General features: G+C 36.7%; 1 protein-coding gene across 8 annotated transcripts in view; it reads left to right on the plus strand.

Moving 5' to 3' along the window:
• The first annotated feature begins 220 nt into the window (after positions 1-220).
• The window catches only part of Slc10a7 (solute carrier family 10 member 7), a 241,857-nt gene continuing 228,685 nt past the window's right edge, over positions 221-13,392 (plus strand). For 4 of the 8 annotated variants that reach the window (XM_013160396.3, XM_013160398.3, XM_063260808.1 and 1 more), the window contains exons 1-2: positions 230-570; positions 8,553-8,635. In XM_013160396.3, coding sequence (XP_013015850.1) covers positions 471-570; positions 8,553-8,635 — 183 coding nt within the window. In that variant the 5' untranslated portion in view covers positions 230-470. Of the gene's footprint in view, positions 571-8,552; positions 8,636-13,392 lie in introns of all 8 variants that reach the window. The other 4 variants (XM_063260811.1, XM_063260810.1, XR_010051476.1 and 1 more) reach the window with 4 other exon arrangements.

Here is a 13,392-nt window from a genome sequence, read left to right on the forward strand (position 1 = left end):
CTCGTGGGAGGCTGTGGCTCCTCTCGACGCTTCCCCGCCCTGTCATTCTGAGGCGGGGGCATGTCCAGGCATTAGCGGGTTTGCTAGTCCTCCCGGTTGGCTAGCCTTCCTTCCCCAGGCGTTTGCGCTTACCAGTGTTGCCCAAGGGTCAGTTTCAGATCCCTGATTCGTGAGGATCCCGCGGTGGGAGCGGCTGTGCGGGGACCTGCTGCGCGCCTCTTAGGCGTCGCGTGGTAACAATGGCGGCGCTCTGTGAGACTTCCCCGTCACTGGATACTACTATTCCCAGCCCTCCTCCCGGATGCCCAAGCCGCCCTCCGCGCTTTAGTTTACAAGTGGCAATTTGACTTGCTCTGCTGCATGTCTGGAGGCGCCGAGCAAAGTGTGGAGACGCCCCGGGGATTAAGGTATCGCAGTTTGCCAAGAAAAAAAGCCAAACAGATAAACAAAACCCACCCGCCCTAGCAAACATGAGGCTGCTGGAGAGAATGAGGAAGGAATGGTTCATGATCGGAATCGTGGTGGCCATCGCCGGAGCGAAGCTGAAGCCGTCCGTGGGAGTGAACGGGGGTAAGAGCCGCGCCTCTCCGGCTGCACCGTCCGCCAGTGGAGGGAAGGAGGGGCGCGCGTGCCGGGGAAGCGCCTGCCCCTGTCTCGGGCGCGGGCCAGCCTGGCGTGTCCCTTGGCCCCCTTGGCTGATTTTCCAATTTACCAGCCTTAGCGAGCACTTGGAATTAGGAATGAGGCGAGGGAATTTGAGCGCAGATTGCCTTTGCTGCGAACAATCAATGCCTGTCCTCGGTATCGAGTGAAGTTACAGAGAATGAAACTTAGTCCTCTTGTAGCATCCCATCCCAAGGGAATCTGGGTTGCCAGCACTTTCTTATCTGTCTCGGAAACCAGACCTTATTCTCTAGTTTATTTTCGACTCCTCCCCATTAAAAAAAAGTGGAGGGGAGAAAATAGAAAAGAAAAGGAAAAAGAAAAAAAAAAAAAAAAGACATTTTCGCCCCCAACTCAGATTTTTGTGGCCTACATGGTGAGAACGATGATTTGCTGCAGTTGCTGGCACCTTTGAAACTCTCAGGCCGAATGACACGTCGCACACTTTCATTCCTGGACCCTACTTCCGTGTGCTGCTGGGATTCAGTTGCTACGCTAGTGGTCTACCAGATGCAGACTGTGTTAGACCCTGTGTAGTGTGTGTTTTGTCGAGGAGAGATAAATGCGCTAAGAACCTGCTTACATCGCTAATAGTGGAAGCTTTGTAATGTGGCCTGTGGACCCTGCTGGGAACACTGGACATACCATGTCCCTTTATAACCTCATCCTCTCACCTTTAGACAGCCTTTTCCTACTTTTCATAAGCGTTAATTTACTCCCTTCAGTTTTTTCGTCTTTTGACTTGTTTGTTGGTTTCCAAGCTTATTGACAGATTCAATATGTAAGTCATATGATGGCAGCATACAAAGACAGAAAAGAGTATACACAATCTTTTTATAGTAGGAAACGTTGAGAATATTTGAAGTTATTTGTACCTTTTTCTTCAAACATGATGGAAAGGAAAGAATGATCTCTCAGGAGAATATTCTTTTTTCTCTTGACATTCAATTCCTCCCTTTAGAATAGATGCTGGAATCATTTTAAACAAAGATTGCAGAAATGAATGCTTTTTTTCCCTTCTATATTTAATTTAGTGCAAAATGTACAGAACTTGTATCTGTGAGAATGAGCCCATTATTCCTTGTGGTTTCTCCCTCTGAAGATACCAGTTGTGTCTTTGACACAACCTTTCTGTGAGTAAATACTCCCAAATGGGAAATTGGTAAAGGTTGTATTTCAGATTAGGTCAAATGAAGAAATCCCATGCTGCTGCCCAGAATTAAAGTGTCTTTGTGGTAATCTGCAAGGCAGTCTTCACAAGTTAGAGCTTCTGGTGTTGGAACTCTAATTTGCCCAGTTTGGAAATGAAATTAGAGGTTTATGATCATCATTTATGTTTAAATCTGCAAGGACTAGGTTTGGCAAAATATCTTTTGTCTTAGTTCCCGAACTAAGGTGGGCAGGAAAGTTGCTGAAAGGTCAATCATTTCCTTAGAGCTTCCCAGCACTGTCAGATGAGAGATAGATTCTGTACTCTTGGACTCTGCTTATTGAAGTTTTGGTACATGGGTACGTTGGTGTAACTTAAGAATATCATTTCCCATTTTCCCTTGTCGTACTACCAAAACAGGATAATTCATTTCTGTGCTTAATTATGAAAAAGTAGGAGAATTTTAAGAGCTGAAAGGAACCTTTTAAGTCAGCATGTCAGCATGCTACTTTTATTTATTTATTTATTTATTTTTGTTGAGATGCTGGAGATTGAAACCAGGGCTTCTCCCATGCTGAGCATCCACTGTACCTCTTCTCCACTCCCCCCATGCTTCTATTATAGTTGAAGGTATTGAGCCTGGGACTAGGTGAGTAATCTGAAGCTAAATTAGCTAGCTTAAGGAAAAGGAATGACTAGAAACCAGGGCTCCCCTCTTCTTATATTGGTGGCAAAATCCATAATAACTATTCTGACAAAAATCATTAAAAATGCATAAGCATTACAAAGAAAGGTCCCTGTGGAATAAAGGTATTTTTCCATCCTCTGATTTTTAGCTGAAAGGAACAGGACAGAATCAGCCAATACTAGATAGCAGTAGATTCATGTGGTTTCTTCCATAGCTATCCTCATGCCTCATGTAAAAGTTTTTCCTAGAAACAAAAGTTCTTACTTCCATGGAGCTTTTGATTACTACCTCCTACTCTGGCCACAAAAACCTCTTAAAATAAAAGCAAACCTCAAAATAGTACCAAATAACACTTCTACTTCAGTAGCTAAATCAACAGATACCTAGGAAAAAGGGAAAAAAGGAGAAGAATGGTTGCTGAAGAATTTTGTTATATTTTGCTCTTTAGAATGCTTTAAAGTATGTCCTTTTGTCTTGTAGCTCTTAGTTACCAGGTCCATTTATGGGTTCTGTACCCTAGGGAGATGATTTTTAATGAATCACATCTACTGGAACATTTTCAGTTGTATACTTACCTAGACATTTCTTTTAAGTAGGAAAAAGTTGGTATTTTTCAATTTGTTGTTAACATGCTCATTCACTTTTACCTTGATTAATGACTATATTCAACTTTTTAATTTTAATTGTTTTGGTCCTGGGGATCAAACCCAGGGCTTTGCATGTGCTAAACATCTCCTAGTACAAAAGTTATGGAAATTTCTCAAAAAAGTTATGGAGATTTCTCAAAAAAATAAACTACATTTTACCTAGCTACTACATTTCCTGTGGGTATCTTAATTGAAAGGGGTAAAGGCATACTGTGGTGATATGTGTATGTCTATGTTTATAGCAACACAGTTTACAATAGCTAAATCTTGGAAGTGGAATATATGTCCATCAACAGATGAGTCAATAAAGAAAATGTGCTACTGTGCCATAAAGGAGGTTACACTTGAGTTTTTTGTAGGGAAATGGACACATCTTGAAACAGTCAAGTGACATAAATCAGTCATACAAGTTTAATTATCACATGGTTCTTTATATATGAGAAACTCAAAATGTAAATAGAGAACAAAATAAAAGATAATGGGAAATAGTGAGGTAGATCATTCACTATGAGAATGAGATAAAGAGATACAAGCAGAGGAAAGGGAGAAGAGAGGAAGGTGATAAAAAAAAAATGAAGATGTTTTAGGTCCCTGCACCTACTCCCCATGAGGAGTGTGATCATTATGTACTGCAAACATGGACTTAGAAAATATAACTAATAAGATAATACATATGTATTTATAGTCAGTTGGTTAGTATAACACAAAATTTATTGAAGTGGGAATGCTAAGATTAGAGAACTTGAAAAGCTTTCTTAGAATTGTGAGAACTATTAAGCTCAGCTAACTTAATTCTGAGTTCAGTATTCTTTTTACTCAGTTACATTTTGTTTTTTAAATGTATAGAAAGTTGAAAATAAAGTTCCATAACAGATGTAAGTATTTTGATTCTGAGGAGTTGGTAATCTTTTCCACTGTGACCTCAGGAAGCCCTGAGCTATTACTGTGCAGGGTGTTTATGAGAGTTCAACACCATGCTGTTCATGTTTTGGAGAAGAAAAGTTGGCTTCTTGGATTCCTTGAAAGTTTGTCATCTCTACCTGCATTTTAAATTATGCCACTAATAAGACTTTAACCCTCAAAAAGGAAACTGATTTATTTTTCCATCAAAAAACAAACCAGAAACATTCTTTTAGTATATTGCTGTGACTATTTTAGAGGATTTTAGGTGTGTACAAGTAAAATTTACTTTGTTGATAGGTGGCTTTTGTCTAAGTGTAAATAGTTTCTCGGATTCTATGTTTATGTACTCCAAAACATTTTCCTTTTTTCATCCCTTTTTCAAAAGCATGTGTTTTGAAGCCCCCAATATACTTTTTGTGTGTGTGTGTGTGTGTGTGTGTGTGTGTGTATGTGTGTGTGAATGTTTTGAAACAAGATTTCTGCTACGTAGTCTATGTTGGTTTTGAACTTTCTAGGTAGAAAGTTCACCCTGCAGTTGAACTTCCACAAGTTGAACTTGCAGTGCTTTGCACCACCATGCTCCATTTTTCTGATTTTGCCACCCCAATTCCATTTTTGTTGAAAAGCACTTTTTGAATTTTGCCTAAAAAAAAAAAAAAAAAAAAGGTAAAAACATAACCATTTGAGCTTTATAACTATGTTAAGATCTCAAGCTAGTTATTTTGGTAACTTGAAGGATGCTAGTATTCATCTGAAAGAGGGCCAAGTATTTTTATATTATAGTTTCAACTGAGTTCTCTGTATAAATATTTGTCAGGTTTGTATTTTGGCTGTGGGTGACTTCCCATTCTACATTCCTAAGTTGGTATCTTTTAGTCTCTCAGGTGAGTGTATCTCAGAGGGTCCTTGAGTTTGTTTGTTTGTTTTGGTACCTGGGATTGAACTCATTACCTTGGGCTTACCAGTCAGGTGTTTATGCCCCTAAGCTAAATCTCTGGCCTCGAGGTGCTTGAGTTTGTCTAAATAAAAATTACTTTCTCTTTCTTTTTGACAGGCATGTTCTAAGTAGCCCCAGAATTCTCCCCACATTCTTTCACAGGTTAGAGTTATTTAGATATACACCTGTTAAAAAAGATAGTATACTTTGTCTCTAGGATTTAAAACATTAAAAGTCTAGGATTATTCCATCAAATTACATCAGTTAATAGTTTCGTGTATTCATTTATGTGTGTATGGATTGTAGGAAGAATTAGCTTTTGTAAATTTTTTTTTTAATTTTAAAAAACAAAACAGGAAAAAGGATAGAAACAATGCAGAATTTCAAAAAAATAGTAGGAAATTAACACTAGTTGATATATTGCATATTGAGGTTACAAAATTTAGGCATGAAACAAATGATCAAACAATTAAACAATGAAAGTACAAACTTTTTTGATGAACTAATAGAGATTAGTACTATAGTTGTCTATATATATACACATACATCTATATGTATACCTATATACATATAATATTTTCCCTTCTTCTTTTTCTCCTTTCTCTTATCCCACTTGTTCTTAAAAACCAAAGCTAATAAAATATAAAGTATTTCTTCCTGCTGCTAAGATTCCCAAACAGGAAAGATTCGTTAATTTAGGTATTAGATAAATCAAATACAGGTAATTGGCTTATGCTCACTAGAGACACTTGTTAAAATAAACTGAAGTAACAGTATGGCTTTTATAGGCTGTTAGTAGTGTCCATAATTGTAACAAATGTTTTTGAGCATTCCATTTGGAAGGCACAAATACTTCAGATTGGAATTTTTAGTGAAATTTATAATGCCTAAAACTAGCTACAGAATTTTATAATAAGACTTGCTTTGTATGAAAAAAAAAAAAAAAAAAAGAAAGAAAAAAAGAAAAAGAAAAAAAAATTAAGCTGTTACTGGTGGTGTATGCCTATAATCGAAGCTTCTGAGGAAGCCTCAGCAGGAAAATGGCAAGTTCAATACCAGCCTGGGCGACTTAAATTCCCATGGGTCGGGGGTCAGTTCAGTAGTGACTAGTTTGTTAGCACCTGTGAGTCCCTGAGTTTGATCCTGCTCACTGCGAAGAAGACAGCAAAAACACCAACAAAGACGGCACAAGTAGCTATTGGTCAGCTGAGGTCGATGCCCCCTTTCTGCTGCAGAGACATGCAGTGAAGTAACTCCCGCGTACTGTCCACAGAGACGCCTTTTCAGACGCGTCCCTGTGCGCTCCTGTGCAAACACGTTGCTCTGACCCCTCCTGTGGAGAAGCTGTGGGGGCGCCACTGTGAACAGATCCATAATTAGCAAGAGTGTCTCATAAAAAGCAGGGATTTGGAAGAAAATAAGAGTAACATGTTTTAAAATGTAAGATATTTAAAATTCTTCCAAACCATCTAAAGTACTTCTAAACCATGCCAGACTCATTGATTTTGGAATCTGTCCCTGAATCATCTTTACCTTCTCAGCTGTTGAAGAAGTATTACATCTTAATGTGAGCTGAACAGATTCACTTAAGGTTAGAGAAATAAGATATTGTACCTCTTTTTAAAAGTTTATGAGCAGCCTCTACTGCTCAGCCTTTCATACTCATCTTCTTTTCTCAGATCTCAACAAAATGATTTGTGTTAATTCCAAGTATATAAGATATTTTATTACAGTGTTTGAGATCTTTCTTTTGTCACATTGTACTACTCCAAATACCAAAGATATAGTAGGTGCTCAACAAGTACTTGTTGAGCCGTATACTCATTTATTGAACAGTATCTGTAGATTTGGTGGAGGATTTTGGAGGAGCCGTGTTTGTCTTCTCTTGTTTTGCTTTAAAGTAGCAAGTTAAACAACAACAAAGAATCTAAGTAACAACTTATCACAAGCATGTGGCTTAGAACAATAGAGATTTATTCTTTTACAGTTCCAGAGGCCAGAAATCCAAAATCAAGATAGTTTGCAAACCAGCCATGTTGGTACACGCCTATAATCCCTCTGTTCTGGAAGGGTAAGGACGGAGGATCACAAGTTTGAGCCCAACATAGGAAATTTAGCAATTTAGTGAGGCCTTGTCTCAAAATAAAACAGAAAAGTGCTAGAGATGTAGCTCAATGAGAAGCCCCTGGGTTGATCCCTCAGTAACACACACACACACACACACACACACACACACACACACACGACCTTCCTTTTAGCTGCTTCCAGCTATTCTTGGCATTCTTTGTCTTGTGGTGTTATAATCCTGGTCTCTACAATAGTCTCATAAGACTGTCTCTCTTGTGTGTGCATCTGTATCCAAATTGTCCTCTTGTAAGAATACATGTCTAATCAGGTAAGATCTCATCTTAAGTTGATTATATCTGCAAAGATCCTATTTCCAAATAAGTTCACATTCATGGGTTCTGGATTTCTGGGAAGATGTGAGTTTTGGAGAAATACTAATCAGTTCAGTGCAAAAGGGATGCATAGAATATCAAATAGGAGATGATCTCAGATTTTTAAATGTTGAGTTAAACCAAGGTTCCTCAACTTGGATGCTGTTGACATTTCGGACATGTTAACTTGTTGGAGGACTTTTTTTGAGTCTCTTAGGAGGTTCAGCAGAATTCCTGATGTCTGTCATAGATGCTAGTAGCATGCCCTATACCCAGAGTGAGTACAAACAAAAAGTTTCCAAATATTGCCAGATATCTTTAAGGGACATAATTTTCACTGCTGGAAATAACATTTATACACAGGTATGAAGTGGCATTTTCTCAGAATTGCATTCTTTAAAGAATCTTGTTCTTGGGTTAGTGTGTTACGTCTTCCAACTGATTGTGTACAAGTTACAAGTGATATTTTAAATATCCATGTGCTCCATGTTTTTATAGTATTAATGCAAGTGCAGAAGGCTGCCCAATTCTAGAGATTTTTTGGAGGGCAAAGAGCAGGCCTATCTAGTTCACCACAGTGTCCCCAGGACCTAGCATAATTTAATCATTAAAATCATAGCAGTGTATTATTAAGTACAGTTTTCTATAGGTAATATTCAGTTCACTTAGAAGGTGTGCAATACATAATGGTGGAATGAGTTTTCTTGGGCAGAACTGAATGTGGGCACAAATGCTTTATTTCTGTTATCCTAGAAAAAAATGATATTTTCTAAATTACAGCAAGAAACTTCATCCATTGATTCTTTTGTTTGATTTTGAGGATATTTTGGTATCAGTAATGATACTGTGGTAGGCATAATTAGGACCTATCTTAAAGGCTGTTGCTTACCTGTTCTGGTCTGAGGATCTTGTGCTGAACCAGATCACCACCCTTTCTGGAAAAGTCATGATTCCTACCCTTTCTGGGAAATCATCTCTGGGACTAGACAATATCACAACAAATGCTGTACTGTCTCAGGACTGACTCGGGGGGTAACACTTGTTAAAGTATGATTCATTTCTCCAATAGATTCTTCTTTTGAAATGGAAATTCTTTTTTAATACTGTCTCATTTGTCTCTTTTTAGGGCCACTGAAGCCAGAAATAACTGTATCCTACATTGCTGTTGCAACAATATTTTTTAACAGTGGACTGTCATTAAAAACAGAGGTACTGTCACCTATGGGGTACATGAAAAGCATTGTGGGAAATTTAATTTGTACTTACCTGTTTTTAAATTTCAGTGTCCTTTTGTGAAGGTATTTATAGCTGTCGTCTGAAGGATTCACTCTGATAGAAGGAAACTTAGAACACAGAAAAGGACTTAGGCTTTCTTTCTACATATATATAGAAATGTATAAAATATACATAAGTTGAGGAGCATGGATCCTAAGGATGGGATTAGAATGTTTTTCCTGAACAGTCTTTATAATGGAAAAGGTGATATGATTAATTTCCTATAAAGAGCTGTAATCAATAAAGTAAGACTACAATGTGATAATATATTTCATTTACTAACTTGGAAAAAATTAGAATACTGGGTGATACCAAAAATATAAAAATCTTATTTTTAAAATTAAATTTATTTTTAAACTAATACATAAAAACAGGACAGTTATTAGAATGAGTATGTTTTGAGTGTGGCAGCTGCACTGCAAAATTTACTTCACATCTTCCTCAAACTGTAATACTAACTGCGGTGGTTCCTCAGAGGGTTGGGCTCATTTCAGTTGTGATTATTTAGTTTAGTTTCATTGGTTATCTTTTACTGTATGTCTAGGACTAATAATGATCAAGTAATGCTTATTATGTCCTAACTTTTAAACAATTTTTTAAAAAGTATATTCTTCCATATTAATAGTTAAAGAGGAATATTGTTATTTTTCATACCAAATCTCAGTCTTTTATACATACAGGAAATGTTATTTATTGATCTAGGCTTTACTGAACATAAGATTTTATTGGAAGTCAAAACAAAACAAAAAACAAACCTAGGAGTAGGATTTATGATTCTCTTTTCACTTATAATGAGAGAGTAAAAAAAGGAGAAAATTCCCGTTTGATTTTGAAAGAATTACATAAAGTTATTCTGACATGCTTGCTTTTATTTGCCATAAAATAGATTGTTTAGAAGTATTTTTAAGGTTAAAATTCTGTATTGACATTGTATTTTGCCTTTTAAAAAATTTTACATTTATTTGAAATGAAGACTAAATTTAATTACATTCTTTTTGTATCATCCTATTAACGTTAGAAAATATGACTTTATTAAATTTGTATATTCCATTAGCTTGATGTGTGTATATATATATATATATATATATATGTATATATTTTCATTGTGTAGTGTTTACAGCTGATAAATTTTGTCTCAAGAATTCAAAATGTTTTGACTTACTACTTGCTGTTCTGAAAATAATTGACATGGGATGGGACGACTCCAGATATCTCAAATGCAGTTTTTGTAACATGATTGATATGAAGGAATTAGTGTTATGAGGAATAGACTTTCTGTAGTAGCTGAGTTCTAATACTGGTTCTCAAGTGTGCGACACGCAGATAGATAAAGATACTTGCCACTGCTGTGTGCTGGAGGGATGTGCTTGGAGATCTTCCTGCTAGTGTTGGCTGAAGCTGTCTGTGGGGAACCTGCCTATCCAAGTCCTTTCCTTGCTCTATGTCCCTTGGTGGCTGCTTGATGGCTACAGCTATTCCTTGTGCTTTGAGCAGTCAGCCAGGGATCTGATGTTGCTCCAGGGATCTGATGTTGAGGAACCACTTGCTCCTTAGCTTTTTACCTAATGCCATTCTGTAAAGCAGCCAACATTGTGTGATCCAAGAGTTGAAGAAGGAAGAATGTCACAGCTATCAGCATTTCTCTGTGGATCAACTTCTGTAAAGCACAGAGGAAACCTTCAGAGTCACCCAGTTACTTTGGATCTATTACTGCAGTGCCTCGATATTGTGCTTTTGTGCTAATTGGCCATCAAAGCCATTTCCTCCATCAAAGACATTTTTCAAACCAATTCACATTAAGTCATTTTCAAAAGCCATTAAATTTAAGATGTCTTAGAGTGGAACCTTGTGTAGTATCAGATCATCGCTAAGCCTTGCTATTTTCCAGAGCAACCAACCAGTTATCGATTAGGAGTTGGCAGTCTTGCTGTTTATCTTCTAGTTAATTCTAAGTTAGTTTCTCCTAGGCCTAATATTTGTGTATCTTATTAGGTCCTAGAATAATGCATTTTTGTACATAGTAGATGCTCAGTAAATTACTAACTTGAGTTTATTTGGAAGTACTTATGATCCCATTCAAGTTTTATTTATATTGAACATTTCTTGTAGTATTACTCATGCGTTGATTCAGTGACATGTATTCGTAAATTTATTTTACTAATTTATTCAAACTATAATGGATGCTATCTTAATGAAATGTTAAACCTTCAACTTTATAACTGTTGATTTCTAGTTTTTAAACTTTTTATTTTAAAAGAAAAAAATAGTAAAAGTTTAAAAACAGTATAGTAGGACAGTTACAATAATTACTACATTGCATGTTGTTATCTTCATAGTACTTATTTACAGTACAAGATAGAACCAAGAAATACTGTCCAAACAATATTAGCACAAAACTTTCTCTTCAATGACCCAAGAGAAATTGGCTGTTTAACTATCTTAACAATCCTGTATATGTGTGTATATTTTTCCCTTTTCCCTTCCTTCCCTTCCGCTTGCTCTCATCCTAGCTTCTCTTTTCTTTTGAACAGTTTCTTCCCAGTTCACAAAATTTATTATACGTTTTGGATCTTATTTATTCATTCAGCTTCTCACACTAGTGAGACAATATGATGTTTACACATGTGGGTCTGATTTATTTCACTTATGAGTATGCTGTTGAGTTGCATATAGGTTGTTTACCTATAAAAGTCTCAAGCTTATCCATCTTTATGGCCAAGTAGTGCTCGATTATGTAAAAGGACCACATTTTTTTATGCATTCCTCAGTTGATGTGCATTTGGGTTGTTTCCGAGATTTAGCTATTACAAATTGTGCTGTTGTAAACATGTGTGCACATATATCACAGCAGTATCATGTTTTTAACTCTTCTGGGAAGATACCCATAAAGGGGAGGATCAATGAAACCTCTAATCCTAGTTTTTTGAGGAATCTTCACACTGACTTCCACAGTGGTTGCACCAGTCTGCACTTCCACCAACAGTGGAAAAGGGTTCCTTTTCCCCCACTGCCCCACCAGCATTTGTTTTTATGGTACTAGTACCATAAAAGGTACCTTGACCTTGTACTTGCCAGGCAGGTGCTTACACCACTAAGCTAAATCCCCAGCCCACCACCAGCATTCGTTATTAGTTGATTTCTTGATGATAGCTATTCTTTCTGGAGTGAGATGGAATCTTATTGTTTAATTTGCATCTCTCAAATGTCCAGTGATATGGAACATACTTTCAAGTATTTATTTGCCATTTTTAGTTCTGTACCTGAGAATTTTGTATTCGTGTCAGATACCCATTATTGGATTGGATCTTTGAATTGGGGGAATTCTGATTTTTTAAAAATTCTTTGTATGTTCTCAATATAAGTCTTTTAAGGCGCAACTGGCTATACTTTTTTCCATTCTATGGATTGTCTTTTCACTGTTAGTGATTTCTTTTATTGTGCAAAAACTTTTAATAAGATGAGATCCCATTTGTTGACTCTTTGTTGTATTTTCCATGCTGTCTGAGTTTTGTTCATAAAGTCTCTGCCTACATCTATGTATTCAAGATTCCTGCCTATTTTCTCTTCCAGGAAATTTAGGGTTTCTGTTTTAATTTTTAGATCTTTGGTCCATTTTGACTTTAGTACATGATGATAGACATGGTTCTAGTTTTTGTCTTTGGCATGAGGAAAGCCAGTTTTTCCAGCACCATTTATTAAAGAGATTGTCTTTCTACTAGTGAACTTGTTTGGCTTCTTTGTCAAAGATAAGGTGGTTGAGTGTGTTTGAAGCTGTGTCTGCATCTTCTGTTTTATGGATCCTCAGGTCTGTTTTTTTCCCCCCCGTATTAACTTTGTAGTATAATTTCAGGTCAGGAATTATGATGCCTCTGACACGCTTTTGTTGCTCAGAATTGCCTTTGCTATTTTAGATGTCTTCTGATTGCAAACGAATTTTAGGAATGTTTTCTCTAGTTCTGTGAGGTATGCTGAAGGTATTTTGATTGAGATTGCATTTAATCTGTGTAACTCTTTTGGAAGTAGGGCCATTTTCACTATGTTAGTTCTTCCTACCCATGAGCAAGAGATACCTTTTCATTTTGTGATAGCTTTTTCAGTCTCATTTTTCAGAGTACTGTAATTTCCAATGTATAGATCTTTTACTAGATTGATTCCTAAGTATTTCATTTTTTTGGATGCTATTTTAAAGGGTTTGGTTTCCCTGATTTCTCTCTCTGTAATCTTGTGTACGGGAATGCCATTGATTTTTGAGTGCTGACTTTGTATCTAGCTATGCTGGTAAATTTGATTATAAAGTCTACAAGTCTTTTGGTAGAGTTTTTGGGGTCTTCTAAGTATAGTATCATGTCATCTGCAAATAATATTTTAATTTCCTCCTTTCCTACCCCTTATTCCTTTTATTTCTTTCTTTTATTTAATTGTTCTGGCTAGTTTCCAGAACTCTATTGAATAGGAGTAGTGATAGTGGACATCCTTGTCTTTTTCCTGATTGTAGGATGAAAGCTTTCTGTTTTTGATCATTAATGTGACGTTAGCTGTTATCATAGATAGCTTTTATCAGATTGGGGTCAAGACCATTCCAGTTTTCTGTAGGCTTTTTATTATGAATGGGTGTTGGGCTTTATCAGCTTTTTCTGCATCTATTGAGATGATCATGTGATTCTTTCACTCTGTTGCTATGGTGTATTACA

This window comes from Cavia porcellus, unplaced genomic scaffold, assembly GCF_034190915.1.
Source record: "Cavia porcellus strain 051 isolate PalLab524CR breed Dunkin Hartley unplaced genomic scaffold, mCavPor4.1 scaffold_14, whole genome shotgun sequence".
In the NCBI taxonomy this organism is placed as follows: Eukaryota; Metazoa; Chordata; class Mammalia; order Rodentia; family Caviidae; genus Cavia; species Cavia porcellus.